The following is a 20254-nucleotide window of genomic DNA, read 5'->3' as shown; positions in this document are numbered from 1 at the left end:
CATGCCGTAGGCACAGCCAATCGAGTCTATATAAAGCTATGCTTGTAACCGAAAAAAATAATGAATTTTCAAAAAACTGTTACTATAAATGATATTAAAAAAACGTTTCCATAACCAGAATTAATGGCCTTACCTCCCAAGATTTATTAACCGGTTAAATAGGACTAATTCGATACTAAAATGTATTTTTTTATTTCTCAAGCTCTGTTTCAGCTTTAGTGATTTCGTGTGTTACCATAAAGTACATTATACTTAAATATTAATTGGTATTTTCTAGTGTTGAAGCTATTCGAATCCAAATACTTTTTAAGTAGGTAGCCGGTAGGTGGTAGGTATTCGAGTACATATTAAAGTTTTACAAAATAGTATTTAAAAAATGTAGTATAAATACATGATTGAAAAATACAAGGTTAATGCACATATAATCTTTCTTCGTCAAATATTCGATGGGAAAAAAAATGTTAGCATAACGGGCACGCAAACAAGTATAGTATATTATAGTAAAATTGATATCCTGTTACGCTGCCATTTTATTTCTGAAGATAACTTCAGTTTTTAATTTATGACTAACGCGTTTTTAATAAACAAAAATGATTTGAGCACTTGATTTCCGAGCACTTATAGATGCCAATATCTGTCTGTCAAATTGCCAAATTGTGATGAACACTATAGGTGTTCATCACAACACTATTAGTTATTATTATTGTTAAAATATATAATATTATTTTTCATACCATACACATGCAATGATTAATTATAAAAAGGTGATAGGGTTGTAATAATATTATTAATATCTAACAATAAATCGGCTCTTTCGCGCTTTAACGCCAACACAAAACTATCTATTCCCTTTATCGTGCTTTTTTTTTTTTATCGACAACGTTGCGATTCGGTTACCGTCCGCGTAGGCAGGTATGCGACATGTTAAAATATAATTACACTGTGCCAATCAGTCGCAATTAGTCCGCCACGCAGCTATGTCAGTTACTATTTTAACACTACTAGCGACCACGATAATATGCTGTACAACGGCCGCTCGCATCCTCGGTGTGTTTCCGCACCCGGGCTTAAGTCATCACCTAGTGTTCTTGCCGTACCTAAAGGAATTGGCGAGTCGAGGGCACCGTCTCCACGTGATCAGTCACTTCGAGTCCTCGCATGCCGACATCGTCGACATGTTAATCAAAGGTGCCAAGTTCAATAACAACTTCACTGCTCCGGACACGTCGACTTTCAGTTTAAAAGGAAAATGGGAAGAGGTGTTCGTCCTGCACGAATTCGCACGAGGTACAGAAAACCTGTTCGGTGTACGCGAAGTCAGAGAGCTGTTGAACAACGGCAGCGTCGAGTTCGATTTAATCATAACTGAGCATTTCAATAGCGAGCTTTCGTTGGGGTTTGTCGCCAAGTTCAACGTGCCGTTCGTGTTGCTTAGCAGCTGTGCCCTGTTACCGTGGACAGAGTCCGTTATCGGGCAACCACACCAAATATCGTACAGGCCCTCGGCTTCAAGCGGTCTATCGCAACGCATGAGCTATGTCGAGCGACTGAACAACGCTTTGATTGCACACGGCTGGGACATGGTGTTCCACGCAATCCACCGACCTTGGAGCCGTCGTGTAATAAAAGAGAACTTAGGGCTAGACGTGAACTTGGACTTACTGGCGACTAATGCGAGCTTAGTGTTGGCTAATACTCATTTTTCAATTAACGGGCCGTCGGCTACTGTACCCCAGCTGGTGGAAGTTGGCGGAATTCATATAAATCCTCCGAAGGACTTACCACAAGTTAGTAGTAGTTACCACCGTATCAGGTACCCGATACGGTGCATATTCATTGCATTTGAAAATATATAATCGAACAATTTTGCCTCCGGAGACCCTTACAGATTATTCAATTTATTTTTGCATTAAATTCATATTAAATTTTATTTATTTACTTATACTTATACTAGTATATTTTATTGCTGTAAATTGTTTTAGTCCATTGACCATTAGGTAACCATACATAAATCATGTTGTTTTGAAACCGCGACAACGATAATGTAATACTATTTAAGTTGTTCGTGTAAACGTTCGAGAGTACAACAGATCAGATAAACACTAATGACTAACTAGCCTAAGAGGCAGTTATTCGTGGCCCTAAATAATCGATAAAAAACTGATTCAATTTACAGTTTTCTGGCGGCAAATGACAATTCGTACGCGCCCATCAGATATTAACTACCTGTTGTGCTTCTGAGAAAATACTTATTTACTTCAGTCACGCTTTCCAATATAATGATCTAAGTATTTAATTTTGACATATGTCTTTGAACGTACAAAGCATAATAGACGGATAATACAAAATGTTTGTCTAGTATAAGCTTTGCCACACCTAACTGAACAGCAATTTTAATATATATCTTACGACTTCCTTTATATTTTAAATTTAATTGTAAACAATTATTATTTTCAAACAGCCTTACTAAGAATTTCGAAACCATTACATTATATTTTATAGTTTTTAAGCCTAGAAGTCTATAAAATGAATCTAATGTTGGAATTCCTCTCGAATACTCGAATCTCAATAATATGCGTACCAACCTAAAATTGTATGTTAATACTTAGGCTAATTTAGGTTAGCAATTAACATTAAGTAAGTGCATTATAATTAGAGTTTCCTACTTACACTCAATCTTGTGTTATCATTTTTTTGCATAACAGGCATTTTGTGTATTAGTAACATTACATTTTACTAACAGTAACAGTACTGTTAAATTAAGGACATTAGTTCTCTTTTACATAACATATTACACGCCAAATCATACCTTATTTGACTTTTGCAGTTCGGATCTTCGACAAAATTATTCGTAAATTGTAATTTGTACATTTTTTAAAATATGGACGATATTTTTTCAGTTGTTTGAAAAAATTATAATTCTTACAAGAAACGTTCGAGTTTTATAATAATATTATAATTTGTCACTTTATATACAATTTATACACATGTATGCATCTAATAAAAAGCATGCATAGGAAATATTTTAAATTCATAATCGAATAAGAAAAATCGTTAAAATTTTTATTTAATTTCATAGATTTTTTCTTTTAGTATTGTTTTAGAAATAATTTTTTTTGGTAAATATGAATTTTGAAACTATTTCTCGCACTCGTGTTAAGGGGGCTCCATACAGACCATTTTTTCAGTAAAAACACATAATTTTCATTCCATCGCACAGGCCTAACCAGTGATCCGATAAGCAATCTAAAAACAGATTTGAATTCGTTATAAAGTTTACTTAGGATCGGTCGAGGTACTTTTTTCAATTTTTAATTAAAACCCTTTCTAAATTTTATTTTTAAATATTGAAATTTTATAAAATGTTCAAACGTGTTTTATACATAGTAGAAATAAGATATCAAAAAAGTACGTCGACCGATCTCAAGTAAATTTCATGACAAATTCAAATCTGTTTTCATAACACTTATCGGATCACTGGTTGAGCCTGTGCGATGGAACAAAAAATGTATGTTATATTGACTAAAATGGCTTTTACTCATAGAAAAAATGATTTAAATTAAAAATAATACCTTGAAGCTTATACAAATTAACCGGTAAATTTATTGTCATGGTCGAAATTTATTTAAGCCAATTTTTTCTTAAATATTGCCTACACAAAACTCCTTAAAAATGGTCTGTATGGAGCCCCTTTAAAGAGCCTCTATACTAGGATTTATTTGATTAAGGCGCATTGTATAGTCAATATTTCACTAAACCTCAACATTTTTAAACGTATGTGTTACCATAGGGAAGTAGGATCTATTTTGTATTTAATTTTTCTTTCAACTTTTATACATAGGATCTAGTTTTGTACAAAAACAGATGTTTTTACTTCGAATAGAACTTATCTAAAAATACTGTGATTAAAGTTAAAAAAAAAAAACATTGGAATTATTCATAACATTTTCAAACTATCGATCGTGGCACAATTTTAAAATTATTTTTAGTTAATTAACTACTTCAATATAAATAATGTAAATTTTTAACTTTTTTTAACTAAAATAATTAATTCACAAAAAATAATGCCACGATTGATGCCTTGAAAAAATGTTATGAAGAATTCAAATATTTTTTCAAATCTTAAATCGGAGTATTTTTAGGAACAGTCGTTTGAAGTAGAATGAGTTGATTTCGACCAAAAATAGTTGTAGCCTTTAACTTAAAAAATAATGACAAAGATGTCACAAATCAAAATAACTGTAGGAATTTGATTTTTATAATAATATTTCTACTAGTTATATTATACATTTCAATTTGCGATTTTCACGATACACAGTGGTCTAGAATCCGACGAAGGCGATCGAAAATGGATTTTTAAAATGGTCATAGAGACCTAATTTAATTTAGTAGCTATTAACTAAGTACTGTATTATATAAGAATACCCATTTAACATTTTTAACATTGTTGACTGTTATTATAACTTTTTAAATACTCTATATTTAATATCATTTTTAAGATATAAAAAAAATATTTAAGGAACGTACGTTTCATTTTAGCATAATAACCCGCGTCCCGTGTTTAATTACAATATATTGTTACTCCCCCTCTCCCTCTTTTTCTGTAAAAAAAAACATTTTAAAACAATCATTATTAATTATGTTTATTTTATGAAATTTAACTCTGCAAACCAGGGGTATTAAGGCGTACTCGCCAAACTAACATTAAAATATACAATAAGGTGTACTTAAACAAGAAAAAAATTTAAGCTGAAAATACCTGCAATTAAAGTTATTGTGTTAGTTAAAAACTAAATAATTGCTATAATTGACGCACGCGGGGCGACGTTGAACACAACAGATGCCTAACCAACAAATAAGAATATTAATTTAAAATAAACTTATTTAAATCGTTAGTTCTAATTTAAGTTAAAAAATATAAATTTAAAACTAATATAAACAATATACATATACTATGTGTTTGTATATAATATTTTCAGTAATTAATGCATTTAAAAATTTTTTTTATTTTCTTAATCATTTATTATAAAAATTAAATTAGTTTATAAAACTAATACAATATTTAATTTCAGCGATATACTTTATTTTGAAATCATAAAATCCTCCGGCCTAAGTCACTTTAACTTCTAAAATAGGGAATTGATTTAAAAATAAATGTTCAATTTGCATTCAGCGAATTCAAAAACATATAATTTGGTGTGAAACTCTAGTGTGCGCTACAGAATTAGCTGTGTATTATTATTTCTAACTAATTGAGCTTATAGGATATACAAACGTTTATTGACGAATCAGAACACGGAGTCATTTATTTCTGCATGGGTAGTTTACTAAGAGGTGAAACTTTTCCGGCTGAAAAAAGAAAAAAGTTCTTGGACGTATTCGAAAAAATTCCTCAGAGAGTATTATGGAAATGGGAAGGCGAAGAATTGCCCGGGAGAACATCAAACATAATGATACGCAAATGGATGCCTCAGAGAGACATTCTAGGTGAGTGGACCCCTAATGCTTATTACCAATCATAGACTCGTTTTAAATTGTAGCTCATCCGAACGTCAAACTGTTTATCTCCCACGGCGGCTTGTTGGGTTTAATGGAAGCTGTACATGAAGGTGTACCTACGCTAGCAATGCCAATTTTTGGAGATCAAATGACCAACGTAAAAGCAATTAAGCATGCAGGCGCGGGAGATATATTGGACTATAGTAATTTAAAGGAAAACGAAATATTTATCAAAGTTAAAGACATGCTTACCAATCCCATGTAAGATCACCTAAATTTGTTTTATATACACTGTGTTTTAAAACCACAAAAAACTACATGATTTCATAATTAATTCATTTTTTTAGCTACACACAAAAAGTAAAAATGGTATCGGAAGTGTTTCGCGACCGACCCATCTCCCCAATGGAAACTGCTATTTACTGGACGGAATATGTTATTAGACATAAAGGCGCACCACATCTCCAGTCTGCAGCAGTCGGTATGCCGTGGTACCAATATTACATGATTGATATAATTTCTACGCTTTTGATTTGCATAGTTGCTATTATTTTGTTGTTGCGTTATTTTATTTCAAAAATCTTAAGTCTGTTGCGACCATCTAAAAAACTAAAAACAAACTGAGTAATATTGTAAAACGATGATAATATAATGACCTATAATGATAATACATGTTTAATATATGTACAGTTATATCTACCTAAATATATCGGTAGGTAACTACCGATATATGTTAATTTTTAAGCTTAATCTTATTGATGCAGGTATGTAAACTTATATCATATCTACTTACAGTTGAGTATACCTGCGTGCAGGTGAAAAATTGCACGTGAAGTGGTCGCTATCATGTCACCCAACATTTTCCAATATATGCTCTAACCTAATAGTAGCAATTCAAGTTTATTTTATACAATTATACAGGCTTTGATTTACACATTTTGAACCATAAGACAAAATATCTTTGGAGGCTCCTTTTCATAAATGAAATAAAAATTAAAAATATCTCCACAAAATTGTTTTTTCCGTTTACTATTATACAAGGTGGCCCACAATGATTTGACAAATGAAATAACTTTTGTCCTAGTGAATATTTCTAAGGTTTTTTTTTTTTTAATAATTTATACTCATTTGCGCTATGAGCACCGCGTTTTTCATTGCACTTAACTATTTTACTTTTTTAAATTATTATTATTATTATTATTTTTTTTAATTCAAGATAGCCATTTTATTAATGTTATTGTTTAACAGAGATATCACATTCCCCCATTTGGGGAGTGAGAGGGAGGAGGGTGGTTTAACGTTTAATTTCTTGTCCACCGCATTAAGTTTCAAATTGATATTAGTTCCACTCGCGTAAATCGGTGAACAGTTAGCTACATAACGTGTCTACAGACACATCAAAATAACAATAATAGAAACAAAGGTTTTAGCCTTATATCACCTAATATTTTATCTAATCTATAACATTATTAGAAATATGCAAATCCATAAGTACTAATTGTGGAAATTGTATTGATGGCAACCGGCACGGTGCGGCCCGCATCGAGTTTTGTAAAAAATCCGAATTAAATAAACCAAACGATGAAATATGATTTTGTATAGTAGATATTAAGAAAAACTATGACCCCCACCATACCGCATGCAATGCTGCTATTAACTTTAGATAATATTAAAAAAAAAGTGTGCGTGTTGAAGACAACAGTAAACAAGTGAGTGATACTCGCCAGTCGTCCGTTAAACACACACGTTATGTGTTATAATGTAATTAGTCAATTTTTGTACTCAGGCCTCAGCCATTGTATTAGTCGTGTTGTTTTTTGTTTAGAAATTATTTGCATAAAAAACAAGACTAATTGGATTCCAACAGTGATAATTCGACTAAACGTATTACGCGAAAAACATTGAATAATAATGTTCTCGCTTACTTTGATGACAAGCTTAATCATTTTCGTCGATTCCGCGTTTTCGGCCAACATTTTGTGTGTACTTCCTTACTTCGGAATGAGCCATCACATGGCTTTTTCGACTTATATCCAAAAACTCGCAGATAACGGACATAACCTGACCATCATCAGCCCGTATCCGTCGAATCATCCGAACATTACCGAAATATCGATGAGTGCAGTGGTTGACCCGAATTACAACAAAAGACAGCTTCCGGACAAAACTGGTTACAGCCTCGACCAAGCATTTAGGTCTTTATACCGATTCTATCAACGCGGCCAACATAACGCAGCCTTGTTTCAGGTGGACAGTGTAAAACGATTTTACACGGACGATTCGTCCGAATTCGATTTGCTGATAACCGAGCATTTCAACAATGAAATCCCGTTGGTTTTCGCAATGAAATACAACGTCCCTTTTATACTATTGAGCAGTTGTGGTTTGTTACCCTGGAGTCAACGGGCTGTGGGCCAACCTTACAACGTGGCCACCGTGTCCAGTGTGCTGGGGGGTTATAATAAAAAAATGAATGTTTTCGAGCGAGCAATGAACGCGTTTGAAGTAGTTGTTTATGTGTTGGGCTATGTATTATTTTTTCAAACGGCCAGAGACGAGGAAATCATAAAGACAAATCTCGGCGTAGATGTTTCGTTAGCGAAATTAGTTCAAAATGCAAGTATGATTTTCGTTAATACTCATTATAGTATGCACGGAACGGTGCCGGTAGTGCCGGCAGTAGTTGAAGTGGGCGGACTGCATATAAAACCAAAAACATCACTGTCGGCGGTGAGTATTACTAATTACTAATATTTATTATTAAAGAAAAATATACTAATTTCGCTTAATTCTGTGAATGAGATAATCGAGTAATCTTTAAACAATAAAACGACCTGGCTCTAGCGATTTCTAAAATATTGTACATTTTTACAATAACTAATTACCTAGCTAAATTGGTCATAGAAATCTATCGACTGCATTGTCAACTGTTTAATATTATTATTTCTAATGATCAAATCATGTTTAGGAATTAAAACATTTATGTTTTTTTTTTGTAAAAATTCCAATTTTATCTCTCTGAATACCCAGTGTCATTACAATGATATGGCTTTTAGAATATTTATAAAAAATAAAGTATTAATGCTATTAATTTTGGTGCTGGCTCGTTTTTATAAACAACTTTTGTAGATTATCGCAATCGTGTTGCGTCCGAAGTATAAATTTGATACTGTTGGTATCACAAATTATATACTTGTACAGCGCGGGCGATGTTTGAAATTAAGACCATAGATAAGTATATTTAATCAATGTTAAGTCTCATAATAATTAATATTATGTTATAAACTGTTTTACTTGTTCTCTTTTTAAAATGTTAACTTATACTGTAACGCTATAATAATGGCATAATATTAAGTTATACCATTGATTATGTAATAGACATAACATTACATAATCAATGGTTATACCCTTCAACGTCTAAGTGTCATTATAATTGCCTATCTTTTAACTTAAGTCCTGAAAGTAAAAAAATGAACCAAATTTGGGAGATATATTTCAAGATTCAATTTTGAAACTTACAACTCAGATACCTAAGTCAAAACATTCTCTTATCAAAGGGGATGGGAATTTATATGTATGTATCATTTATTTACTCGTAATTTGAAAACGTTCTCGAGAACAAAAAGTGCACGTAAAAAATTGAATATCCTAATACAAGAAACAATAAAAGTCACAACTCACAAGTTAATAAATATTTAACAAACCAATTGTTGAGATATAGTTCTGGACAAAACTCACATTTTACTTACCTACTAAAAAGAAGAAAAATTAAATATGTTAAAATCATTATACATTTGATACGTGAAACGAAATGTTTGACATGTTTTTTTTGTCAGTTATTGATTATTCTCGCTGGGGACCGCAACAAATTAAATCCATACATTTTTTTTTTGTGAGTGAGTAAATTTTAAATTTTAACAGAAACATTATCGGAACCCTTCCAACAAACTTTTTAATTTAGAAATATCATTGTGGAAAAAAAATCAAATTTTGACAAAATTGCATTACAATACATTAAGTCTCTATTATCTGATATCTCCCAATAGTTCAAGACAACCGCTAATAAATATAAACTATAGTGACTTGATAGGGGTACCCTCTAATATAATCATATATCATTATAACCCAGGTCAGGTTTAATAAGGTCATGACCAATTTCTAGTTCTAATAGACGCCCAAAGTAATTGGTACACTATAAACCTGTAACAGATACTATAATTGGTAGTTACAATTCGGAAATAAAAATTGCTCATCGATTTAATCGTATCATCTTATCGGTCGTTATTTTCTAACAATAATATGGTTCAGAGTTATCAAACGAGTAACGTCTATCGATTGTTATTTTTATTTATCATATTCATAATTATCTCGATGAAGTTTAAACCGAGCATTAAATACTAAATTAAGCGTTAGGTACTATTCGTTTCACTCTACACATCATATTATTATCTTATCTGCAAAGGCTCCGCGATTAGGTAACGATTTTGTTCGTGCACACTATACGCCGTCGTGGACCGTGGCTGCCGTAGTGCATGAACGTACGTACCTTGAGCTAACGCGATGTGTCCGATTGGCGTTTGCCGGCATATTCTGTTCCTTTGGCTCGTATGGGGCTCGACGGGTGTTCGGTGCGCCAACATACTCGGCGTTTTCCCCATCGAAGCCCGCAGTCACCAACTGGTTTTCGACGCGTACATGCTTGGGCTCCACCAAATGGGCCACAACGTCACCGTTTACACGCATTTCCCGGACGCCGGCGCGCCGTACAACCGTGTCCGAGTCAACAACGTGTCCCTGTTGAGCGAAAACTACTTGACAATAGATAACATGTACTCGCCGTCGATCGTCGACAGCTACAGGCACATGTTCCGCATAGTGTTGCTGGCCGACACGTACACCGACTCGGCCGCGATGCGCCAGTTGTACGGTCAACCGGAAGACAGCTACGATTTGATCATAACCGAAACGTGCAACACCGACCTTTACCTGGCGCTGGTGGCCAAGTTCAAAGTACCGTTCATCGCTTGGACTACGTCGCCCTTGTTCGTCTGGTCGGCCGACCGTGTGGCAGCTCCCACTCATCCGGCATATATACCCGTCCTGATGTCGCCGTACGGACCGGATATGCATTTTCTACAACGGTTGCACAACGTGTTTTTGCGCTCTATGGCTTTTGTGAAATACCATACGGACTCAGCAGTTTTCTCGCAAAGCGTCGCCTCCGAAAAATTTCAATCCTCGCCTCCGTTGACCGAAAGAGTGTTAGAAACGGCACTTTTGTTCGTCGACACTCATTACACCGTATGGGGGAGTCGTCCGTTGCCCCCAGGCGTGATCGAAGTAGGCGGATTGCACATCAAGCCTCCGAAATCCTTAGATAAAGTTGAGATATAATTTGCAAAACACTCTAAAATGTTAAAAAATATTTCGTTAAAATACCACATTAACCGGAAAAAGCGACACGGAAAAACTGATAGAGGTATACACGACTAGTAACTCTACTTTTTCTTCATCCCAACTATTTCAAATCGGCCACCTTGTCTTAAACTTCTACTCGACACAATCTTCCACGTCATCTTGGCACACTCCTGTAGTCCTCATATACTCAATATCATCCGACAATCTTTTTTTCTGTCTTTCTCTTACATTTATTTGTATTACCATATTCTTACAGCTTACTGGTTCCGATACTCTCCTCATAACATTTCAATCTATTTTCTCTCTTTTTGCCCGCTATATCATATGTTACCTCTCATGTATTCGTTTCTTATCCTATCTTCTCTCGTCACGCCACTCATCCACCAAAGCATTCTCAGCTCCGCTACACTAATTTTCTTTTCTATTTTTCTGTCTACCGTCCAACACTGAACACTCCAATAATACAACATAGTCGGTCTCACTACACTCTAGTAAAACTTACCTTTAAGTCTCATTGGAATTCTTTTGTCACATCAAACCCAATCCTCTTCAAAGCCACCGGTCTTTTGTTCAAAACATCCTAAATAAATACTTAAAATTCTCAATCTCGTTCACCACGTCACCGCTTATTTTCGTTGTATAATATATATATTTTATAGCATACAATATTGATAACAGTACTTAGACCCATTTTATAAATTATGGATTTAATAAAACCTAACAAAGGTAGACATTGAATTTGTTTGGATGGTTACACGAATATTAAGACACTTAAAGCTATATGCTATACCATTATTCAGGTTAGCATAGGCTAACACCGTTTGCTAAGAAATTACCCGGCTTGTTTTCTCGTAACCTTTCCTTGTCGGGTTTTTCCATGGCGTTTTTTTTATCATGTCGTACATTACCATGACACGTGTTTTCAATACATTTGTGCTCGCAGGACATACAACAATTTATTGACGAGTCGGAGCACGGAGTCATTTATTTCTGTATGGGCAGTCTGTTACGAGGCGAAACGTTTGCGGCTGAAAAGAGGAGCATGTTCTTAAACGCGTTTCAAAAACTTCCTCAGAGAGTGTTGTGGAAATGGGAAAACGACGACTTGCCCGACAAAACGGCAAACATAATGATACGCAAATGGATGCCACAGCGAGATATTCTAGGTGAGTGCGAACTTGGCGGCACGTTTTTATGAAGCAACCGCTTTTTAAATCGACGGCTCTGTGGCGAAAAGAGAATTGGAAGATTATTCGTAAATGAAGTATTTTCTTGATTAAAAAGTACGTGGGAAATTTTACAACACTCCGATTGTTAGCACTGCCATTCTTAAAAGAAATTCGGACGATGGCAGGGTTCCAAAATGTACCTACTATAACAAAAAAAAACACCTATTTTAAAATAAATATTTGTATATTCGTTACAATTTTATAAGTATATAACGATTTTTTTTTGTTGATATTGTTGAAACTTATAGACGGACTGTCCATTTAATACATAATAATATAGGTACATTAAAAAAACTCCAATTTTACGTATCATTGATTTAGAATCAATAGATACAAAACTAAAGCTGTTGTCCTATTAAATGAAGTATTTATTATTGCTCTAAACTATAGACTGTTAAAAAATTAAAGTCTCGTCGATTTAGGTACAACTTTAATACATCTAAACAGTTGGAAATACACATTATTAAACAAAGTGTACTGGACAGCTTTAAATTCGTATTTAACTGAAATATTAAACAGTAGAAAAATATTTGTTTAACTATTTATTTATTGTCGTATGGTTCAACAACACTATTGTATAGAAAATATTAGTGGACGCTATAACAACAACAAAATACTACAATAAAAGCTATAAATAATATAAATATAAAAAATGTATATTAATAAAATGTAGGAACATAAATAGTAACAGCCAAGTTTTGTACGTGCACTCCGCTTGATGTCTGGACAGAAACTCAAGTTTTAAACGGTTTTGGTAGTAAGGATTATGGGATTAGTCATTTTTACAAAAGTAATACCTACAACGCCATATTTTGGAGAGTAATCAAGATAAATTTAAATTCGTTTTTTTGGTTCATGCAACTTCGTTTTGTAGAATCCGAATATTCAAATAACTAAAAATACCTACTTTTTGAGTTGTTACAGTTTTGATCTAGGTGTGCGATGTATAATGATTGATGAAGTCGGGATAGTATTTGCATTGTCTTGGATTCTAATGTCCAGGTTGTTGCCGCTGCTGTAACCTTATGGAGATGTTTAACTATAACTATATGATTTGCATCGCACACCACGTTTCCAAGTAGTTCATTTGCATCAAATTCTGGGTAATAGCACATTTTAGGTTTCAATTTACATTTTACAAGTAGTCTTTAAACCCATTTTTATAAACACCTTTAATGAATCATACAATCTGTACATTTTTTTTTTAAACTATTTATAATAAAATATATACTTACATGATTATTATGAGGGGGTAACCTCACATTAGGGGCACCTCATAAAGCCGGAGTTAGAGGTAAATTAATTATAGAACAATATATTTGAATACTTAATTCGCATTAAAAACGGGTTTACATGGACATTAATCCCAAATTAAATTAATTTACATCAATTACTGAATGTAAACATGGTAGTTGAAAAAAATCACCTCTGCATTCAGAGGTGATCACCTCTCCCCTCAGTCCATTATATTGACAGAGCTTAATAAAAAGTATTTTTGAAATAATTGTAATTGATCATATTTTAATCATAATTACCTACGCAGTAATAATTAAATATTATTAAAATACTCGTAAGGTGTTTTGTTAAAATTATTGATACATTAAATATTTACATCAGTTTCAGAGTCGTTGAAACTTAAAAGTGTACAAAATTACCCTGAAAATAAATAGACGTATTATAATCAATATTAATTAAAACCAGATTTTTTTATTATAATTTGCACCCTTCATGTTGTCTTTATATTGGTACAACCAATATGTAATCAATCTGTTCAAAATTGAAAACTAGTAACAACACATCAGCTATAACTTCTTAGACAATTTATTCGTTGTTTCGGCGCTTATTAGATTTTGTAAGTTTTGTATAAATGATCTGGGTTATTTTTATTTTCAGCTCATCCAAAAGTCAAACTGTTTATCTCACATGGCGGCTTGTTGGGCTTAACGGAAGCTGTACATGAAGGTGTACCTACTCTAGCAATGCCAATCTTTGGCGATCAATTGACCAACGTGAAAGCCATTATGGACACGGGAGCGGCAGAAATATTAGATTACAATACTTTAAGCGAAATCGAAATATTTTCCAAAGCTAAAGAAATGCTTACTAATCCAATGTATGTTAACAGTGTGTCAATATGCCTATACTTAATTTGTATAAACATTATTTAGAAACAGCATGACAATTTTATTCTATTGCATAAATTGTTTACAGCTACAAACAAAAAGCCACGAAGTTATCAGAAGTGTTTCGCGACCGACCAATGTCACCAATGGAAACTGCCATGTATTGGACAGAATATGTCATTAGACATAAAGGTGCACCACACTTACGATCTCCAGCAGTTGGCATGCCGTGGTACCAATATTATATGATTGATATAATTTCTATGCTTCTAATTTGTGTATTTGCTATTCTTTTGTCGTTACATTATTTTATTTCAACAATCTTGAGTTTGTTGCGACCATCTAAGAAACTAAAAATAAACTGAGTAATATTGTAACAAAAAAAAAAAAAAATTGTTTAAACTCAAATCTATGAATCTATATAACAATGATATAGATTGAATAAGTGATATATTGATATATTTATTTTCCTATTTATGCTTGTTATTGGTAGGTATAACCTGTAATAATTGTAAAACTGGTATAATTTCTTTTTAATTTAAGACTAGCACAGAGAAATTACCAAAATGTTTCATAACATTTTAATGTTGCCAAAATAAAATGAACAGCGGATAAATGTAAAATGTTTTTGTTATATTAAAATAATTAGACATTTTAATAAAAAAAGTAATTAAAAAAAAAAAGTAAGGAATATCTACTATAAAGTGTATAGTAGTTAACTAATTATCATACATAACAATCGATCATATACAAACTCCTATTTAATCATAGATTACAAACATTTACTTTGTCTATGATTAATAGTTGATAATATATAAATGGTAAATTTAATTTGTTTCCTTTTGAACTGTAGTTTGATCAATTAACTTTGCCACAAATTGTCTTAATTTATCTTCGTCTTGTAATCCAACAATTTTTGACAGCACTTTGCCTCCTCTCATAGCAATTAACTCTGGTACCACAGACACCTAGATTGAAGTACACATTCATTAGTACAGACACATAGTATTTATACTTCTATTTAAATTGTAGTTCAAATAGCCATTGCAAATTTACACCATATTCCATCGCGATTTCAGCGTTTTCATCGATGTCCACTTTTACAAGACTAACTGCACCATTTTGTTCACCGATAATACTTTCGATACGTGGCTGCAGCATTTTACAAGGTCCACACCACCTGGAGAGTATTTAAAAATTAATTAATACTTGTAGTTGTAAATTTTCAAAACATTTTTAGTTAAAACTATTATAGCCTATTGTAATAATTTAACTTCTATAAATATATTACGATTTTAGATGTAATTGTAGCTTAAATTGCCTACACAAAATAATAGGGAAGTTGGAAAAAGAAGGTTTACATTTCAAACCAATAAACAATTAACAAGAAAATGTTATGCAAAGTGCATAAAAATTATGCCTTTATATGAACAAGTAGAGTTTTTTTATTCAACAAAAAATGGTGTTATTTAAAAAAAAAAGTTTTGGAGACACTAGCTAAAGTTTCTTGCTATTTACTTTTATACATCTACTATAAAAAGATGGCAAAAAATGTATAGCAGTATGAAATTTGTTTTTACCTGTAATAAAAAAAATTGCAGTTTTATCTATTCCAAAAATAGTTGGTTCCACTGTTTAATCCTAATATACAGGTGTCTGGTATTGTAAAACAATTACTTCAAGTACAGACTAGTCAAAACTTTTTGAATTTTATGAGTTACCTAACTATTATATTGATGATTTTTAACCATATTATAATACTGATTTTGAAATTCACCTCTTAGTTGTTTACAATACACCTTTATTTTGATAGGTCACATCAAGCTTCAATTCATATTTTAATGTGGGGATTTTATTAAAAGAAAATTTGATAAGATATATTTTTGAAAAAAGGAATACTTATACAAATACGTACGTAGCAAAAAAATCAACGACAACAGGCTCCTTGCTGTTTATAACAAGTTTATTGAAGTCTTCTTGATCTTGTATTTTAACGATACTGCGTCGAACTACAAATCATTATCAGTTATGTAACGAATAACAATAATCAGTAGATTGAACAAGTAAATGTACAAAATTTAACTCACCAACAGAAGAGGTAAACGTCCGTTGTATGGCAACTTGGCAACTTTTTGCAATACTTCTTGAAAACATGTTCATTTAATTTAATGTTAATATAAATAATATAATGTAATAACAATATATTAAATTTTGTCTTTCGCAAAAATGAGAAAATTAAATGGAAAAGTGAATAAGTATAATGCAAAATAAAAATGGAGTCATTCGTCAATTTTTTAACTTCTAAGGTTGCATGTCGGAATGATAAGTGATAACATAAGTACAGAGCGAGCAGCGAGCACGGTCTTATAAGGCCGTGGTCACGGTAATAGATAACCGTTATCCATAACCTTGGCCGTGGTACAGTGTACGCCCCTTGATAAGCACCTCCATCAGCTGTTATCAATGAGCCGCCAAATTGCAAGAAACAGTAAAACCTCAAGACATGTTCAGACTATATAATTAATTAATTATTCGATAATTAATTATTGTAATTTCATAACTTATATGAAATACCTTAGGGTCCTAACAAAATACTCCTATTAGCTTAATTTAATTTGGCAACAGTCTGGTCGTTTCCTAAAAAAACTAATTACCTGTTAGGTAAACGAACTTTTTTATTATTTTAGGTTATAAAATTTAACCGCCAAATTGGTCATAATTTGAACGTTATCACTTGTGACTTGTGGTTATGACACAAAACAATACACATAATTTATGGGGTATGTTCTTAGCGTATCAGCCGCGCAGTTTTGCCGGTGGTCACTGGATGAAACGCTCAGAGTAATAATACTAAACTTGTAACTCGGACCAAAATTCGTATCTTCGTGATAAGCCAAGAACATACCTTGTTAGTTTTTCTTGGTATATCATGATAATACCTATCTTTGGACTCGGAGATTTCAAATTAGTAATTACGTTTATTTGCGTTTTTTTCGTTGTACTTTTTTTTGATGATTTAAGTTTAATACATTTAAAAATCTGGCAAAATCTATAATATCTTAGTTCGGGATTTGCAGCTGTCTAGGCTTTCAGGAAAACATGAATTTCAGTAACTTACATAATATGGCTAAACACATTGATTTGCAAGTGAAAACATTGGAAACGAAAGTGGCTAATCCGATGGGTATGATTTATTCAAACAACTCTAATCAAGGCGTGAAAATACTTTCAATGTTAAAAGACATGTCAGATGATATTGAGAAAAAAAAGGTAGATAAGTGTTTAAAGAATAACAACTTTAAACCTCATAACTTGAGTTTAATAAAAACTCAGTTTCTAAAATGAAAAACATTTATTCATGAAATTTTAAGTACAATGTTTCCCAGACTCGAGTCTTGCTACTGGTCTTAAGTAAATTCATTGTCTAATATTATAAAGAACTAAAAATATAGTTTTCTTTTGAAAGTATGATTTTTAAGCTGTACTTTTTATATTTTTGTAGACTAATATTGAGCAAAAAGTACTAGAAGAAAATACTAATTGGGCAGCAATGGTAGAGGATTACAATTCCGTAGCAAAATTCATATCGGATGTCAATGGCAAATTAAATGAATATGAAAATACTTGGGCTGCACAATATCCAAACTACAAGCCGTTTGTGTCATACAATCACAATGAATCCGTAGGAGTTGAAACAGAATTTCAAGAACTCGATCTTCAAGAAGAAAAACACATCGACGATCAGTATCCTTTTAAGAAATAATGGTTCCAAATACTCTTATGGTAGTTAACCTAACCGTTGTATATTTTGTAATTTTTTTCACTTAGCATAACACATTCTTTCAAGGTATAAGTTTAACATACCAGGCACCCTTTTTTTTAAAAAAATTTTTTCTGGTCTACTTTTTCCGGCCCGTAGTGGTCATTTTTTTTTTGCTGTAATACCTTTGTCTGATAATGATGAAGATTGCCTATGTCGTTATAGGCAATCTTCAAACGTCTGTAACCTCAAAACTAAGTGCGAGAGAGGCATCATTTTTGCAGATTCTTGATCAGCATTAAAAGTACTATCGAATAAAAAAAAGGGTACTCGGTAAAGTAGACTTGTTCGTTTTCCAATACCAACTTAAGGATTAAATTATTTCTCCTTAAATGGTTGTAATGTTTTAATACACGAACATTCAATGTAGTATAAAGTTCAATATGGTTTGAGTCGGAAGCAGACTAGACATATCATAGTAACAAAAATGAGATGTATATCATCGTCGTCATGCAAAAACTGACAAGTGTATTTTAAAGTTTTTGTAGTATCATTTCTATATAATAATATAGTTCAAATAACACATTTTATAATGTTATTTCACTTGTTCACATCTTGCAAATGTCAGTTTTTGCATGACGACGACAATATTTTATGTCATTGCTCCGAAATTTAAAATCTTCTTAAATCAATTTTCCTTTCCTAATCTGCTTTCTGAGTAATATCTGTGTATTCTTCATTTGCCGTATAAACGGTTAAGTTAAGAGTATAAAATCAATAAGTACAATTCAATTAATATCTCTTAACCACACGCCCACACGGTGTATTCTGTACACTAAACTTTTATTAATTTTGTTTTTATATTTATTCATTAATCTTTTTCAGTTATTTTATAATCTAACCTTGTTTTTATCATTTAAATAATTGTTAGAAAATAATTTCAGTCGTTGTTCAATGTTTATAGCAGCATTAATAGGTTCCATATTACATTTTTTTTGTACTGTGGACGGATTATGCCGCGCGTATTTTATGTATATTTCTAAATTATATTTATTTTATATTATTTGTTACTTGTAATAAGCATATTTTTCCTTAATTAGTTTTAAAAGATCATTCCATGATAGCAGTTTGTGTAACATCACAATGTCGTAATGATTTGAAAGACAACATTTTAAATTTTCATTGAATATATGTACGTAATGGTAAAAAGTTATTAGTTAATAATACAATCAGTACGACAACTTGTTATTATATCATCCACCAATCGCCATCTTTGTCCAATTTATTGTTTATTATTTACACATACTAGTGAGATGACGTATAATCTGTGTCAACCCTTCCCAATAAACCGCTCAACTAGCATACTACTCTCAGTCAATGTCTAATTCTTGTCTATAAATAACTGTATTAAGTATTAGTCACTGTGTAGGTCAAGTCTGCCAGACTCGAGTGCTTTAACAAAAATGTTAAAAATTTTTTTTTTATAAAATGTAGAAGATTTGGTTCAAAAAATTCTAATTTTTTTTAATTTTCTTTTGTAATTGTTATAAAATATATGCAAGTGTATGAAGTAAAATTGTAATCATATTTGAAAAAATAAAGTTTTATCAAAAAGAGTAGTATCGATTTAATGCTATGAATCTCTTGGACTCATGGTAACCATCTACATAACATATTTTTCTTACTTATATAATGTGATTAACATGTAAAAAATGGTATGTATTTTAATTATATGTTTATTGTTTAAAAAGTAGGATTCTATCTATGTAAAATAATAACTAATGTTATAAATGTATTTTTTATTAATAACATATTTTAGTACATGAAATTCTATATATTATGAGACAACATTGATGGCATAGTTATTAAATATTAATAAAGAATAAAGGAACAAATAATTAATACACAATGGTTGAAAGTTTCACAAAAACGTAACACGACCGCAAGTAATATATAAACACAAAAAGAACTTTGGTAACACAAACTTTGATCTTCTATCAATACATTTTATGATTGCATTCATTATTCTCTGTTGGTTTAAAGCTGTCTTAAATCTTGGCCTAAAAACAAATGAATTATTAGCTACCCATGTTTAAACAGTAGATTTTTTTTTGTAATTTGGTCACATTCAACTATTTTTTTGACGCTCCTTACAAAAATTAGCACGTTGTATGTAGTTTTCGAACGAAAATCAACACTTTGTGTTTATCCAAGCCGAAGTGTTG

General features: G+C 32.0%; 4 protein-coding genes across 5 annotated transcripts; 3 read left to right on the top strand and 1 right to left on the bottom strand.

Annotated features, from left to right (window-relative positions):
• The first annotated feature begins 930 nt into the window (after window positions 1-930).
• On the top strand, window positions 931-6167 carry LOC126837641 (UDP-glycosyltransferase UGT5-like). The gene is made up of 4 exons (XM_050571581.1): window positions 931-1787; window positions 5265-5487; window positions 5541-5760; window positions 5847-6167. Exons 1-4 carry the CDS (start codon window positions 978-980, stop codon window positions 6121-6123), a joined length of 1530 nt encoding a protein of 509 aa, XP_050427538.1. The 5' UTR covers window positions 931-977; the 3' UTR covers window positions 6124-6167.
• A 1046-nt stretch (window positions 6168-7213) lies between these two features.
• On the top strand, window positions 7214-14860 carry LOC126847566 (UDP-glycosyltransferase UGT5-like). Of its 2 annotated transcripts, none has more exons than XM_050587898.1 (4): window positions 7214-8229; window positions 11861-12083; window positions 14040-14259; window positions 14358-14834. In XM_050587898.1, the coding sequence occupies exons 1-4, from the start codon at window positions 7411-7413 to the stop codon at window positions 14632-14634; spliced, it is 1539 nt and encodes a 512-aa protein (XP_050443855.1). In that variant the 5' UTR covers window positions 7214-7410; the 3' UTR covers window positions 14635-14834. The 2 variants fall into 2 exon arrangements, with proteins under 2 accessions (XP_050443855.1, XP_050443854.1); XM_050587897.1 differs by lacking the exon at window positions 7214-8229 and adding an exon at window positions 8803-10881 and having other exon boundaries at window positions 14358-14860.
• An 87-nt stretch (window positions 14861-14947) lies between these two features.
• On the bottom strand, window positions 14948-16582 carry LOC126847568 (thioredoxin, mitochondrial-like). Its single transcript, XM_050587901.1, has 4 exons — window positions 16357-16582; window positions 16185-16278; window positions 15326-15449; window positions 14948-15237 (listed from the first exon to the last, which is right to left on the bottom strand). Exons 1-4 carry the CDS (start codon window positions 16427-16429, stop codon window positions 15097-15099), a joined length of 432 nt encoding a protein of 143 aa, XP_050443858.1. The 5' UTR covers window positions 16430-16582; the 3' UTR covers window positions 14948-15096.
• Window positions 16583-17056: 474 nt separating this feature from the next.
• Window positions 17057-19645, top strand: LOC126847567 (uncharacterized). Its single transcript, XM_050587899.1, has 3 exons — window positions 17057-17539; window positions 17772-18013; window positions 19139-19645. The coding sequence occupies exons 1-3, from the start codon at window positions 17369-17371 to the stop codon at window positions 19179-19181; spliced, it is 456 nt and encodes a 151-aa protein (XP_050443856.1). The 5' UTR covers window positions 17057-17368; the 3' UTR covers window positions 19182-19645.
• The last annotated feature ends 609 nt before the right edge of the window (window positions 19646-20254 follow it).

This window comes from Adelges cooleyi, unplaced genomic scaffold (genome assembly GCF_023614345.1).
Source record: "Adelges cooleyi isolate 19-005CV unplaced genomic scaffold, UGA_ACOO_1.1 ACOO_flye_CR_arks_rails_tigmint_CR_PRNA_108, whole genome shotgun sequence".
Taxonomy (NCBI): Eukaryota; Metazoa; Arthropoda; class Insecta; order Hemiptera; family Adelgidae; genus Adelges; species Adelges cooleyi.
Note: the sequence above shows the minus strand (reverse complement) of the source record. Positions and strands in the feature narration are given on the sequence as shown.

Excerpts from the sequence above, each read along its gene's own strand:
- LOC126837641 (XM_050571581.1), top strand. The coding sequence starts at position 978 with ATGTCAGTTACTATTTTAACACTACTAGCGACCACGATAATATGCTGT. Across the intron at positions 1,788-5,264 it reads CTCCGAAGGACTTACCACAA|GATATACAAACGTTTATTGA; the intron begins GTTAGTAGTAGT and ends TTGAGCTTATAG. Across the intron at positions 5,761-5,846 it reads GACATGCTTACCAATCCCAT|CTACACACAAAAAGTAAAAA; the intron begins GTAAGATCACCT and ends TCATTTTTTTAG.
- LOC126847566 (XM_050587897.1), top strand. The coding sequence starts at position 10,060 with ATGTGTCCGATTGGCGTTTGCCGGCATATTCTGTTCCTTTGGCTCGTA. Across the intron at positions 10,882-11,860 it reads CTCCGAAATCCTTAGATAAA|GACATACAACAATTTATTGA; the intron begins GTTGAGATATAA and ends TTGTGCTCGCAG. Across the intron at positions 14,260-14,357 it reads GAAATGCTTACTAATCCAAT|CTACAAACAAAAAGCCACGA; the intron begins GTATGTTAACAG and ends AATTGTTTACAG.
- LOC126847568 (XM_050587901.1), bottom strand. The coding sequence starts at position 16,429 with ATGAACATGTTTTCAAGAAGTATTGCAAAAAGTTGCCAAGTTGCCATA. Across the intron at positions 16,279-16,356 it reads GACGTTTACCTCTTCTGTTG|TTCGACGCAGTATCGTTAAA; the intron begins GTGAGTTAAATT and ends AATGATTTGTAG. Across the intron at positions 15,450-16,184 it reads GTCGTTGATTTTTTTGCTAC|GTGGTGTGGACCTTGTAAAA; the intron begins GTACGTATTTGT and ends AATACTCTCCAG.
- LOC126847567 (XM_050587899.1), top strand. The coding sequence starts at position 17,369 with ATGAATTTCAGTAACTTACATAATATGGCTAAACACATTGATTTGCAA. Across the intron at positions 17,540-17,771 it reads ATGATATTGAGAAAAAAAAG|ACTAATATTGAGCAAAAAGT; the intron begins GTAGATAAGTGT and ends ATATTTTTGTAG. Across the intron at positions 18,014-19,138 it reads GAAAAACACATCGACGATCA|ATCATTCCATGATAGCAGTT; the intron begins GTATCCTTTTAA and ends TAGTTTTAAAAG.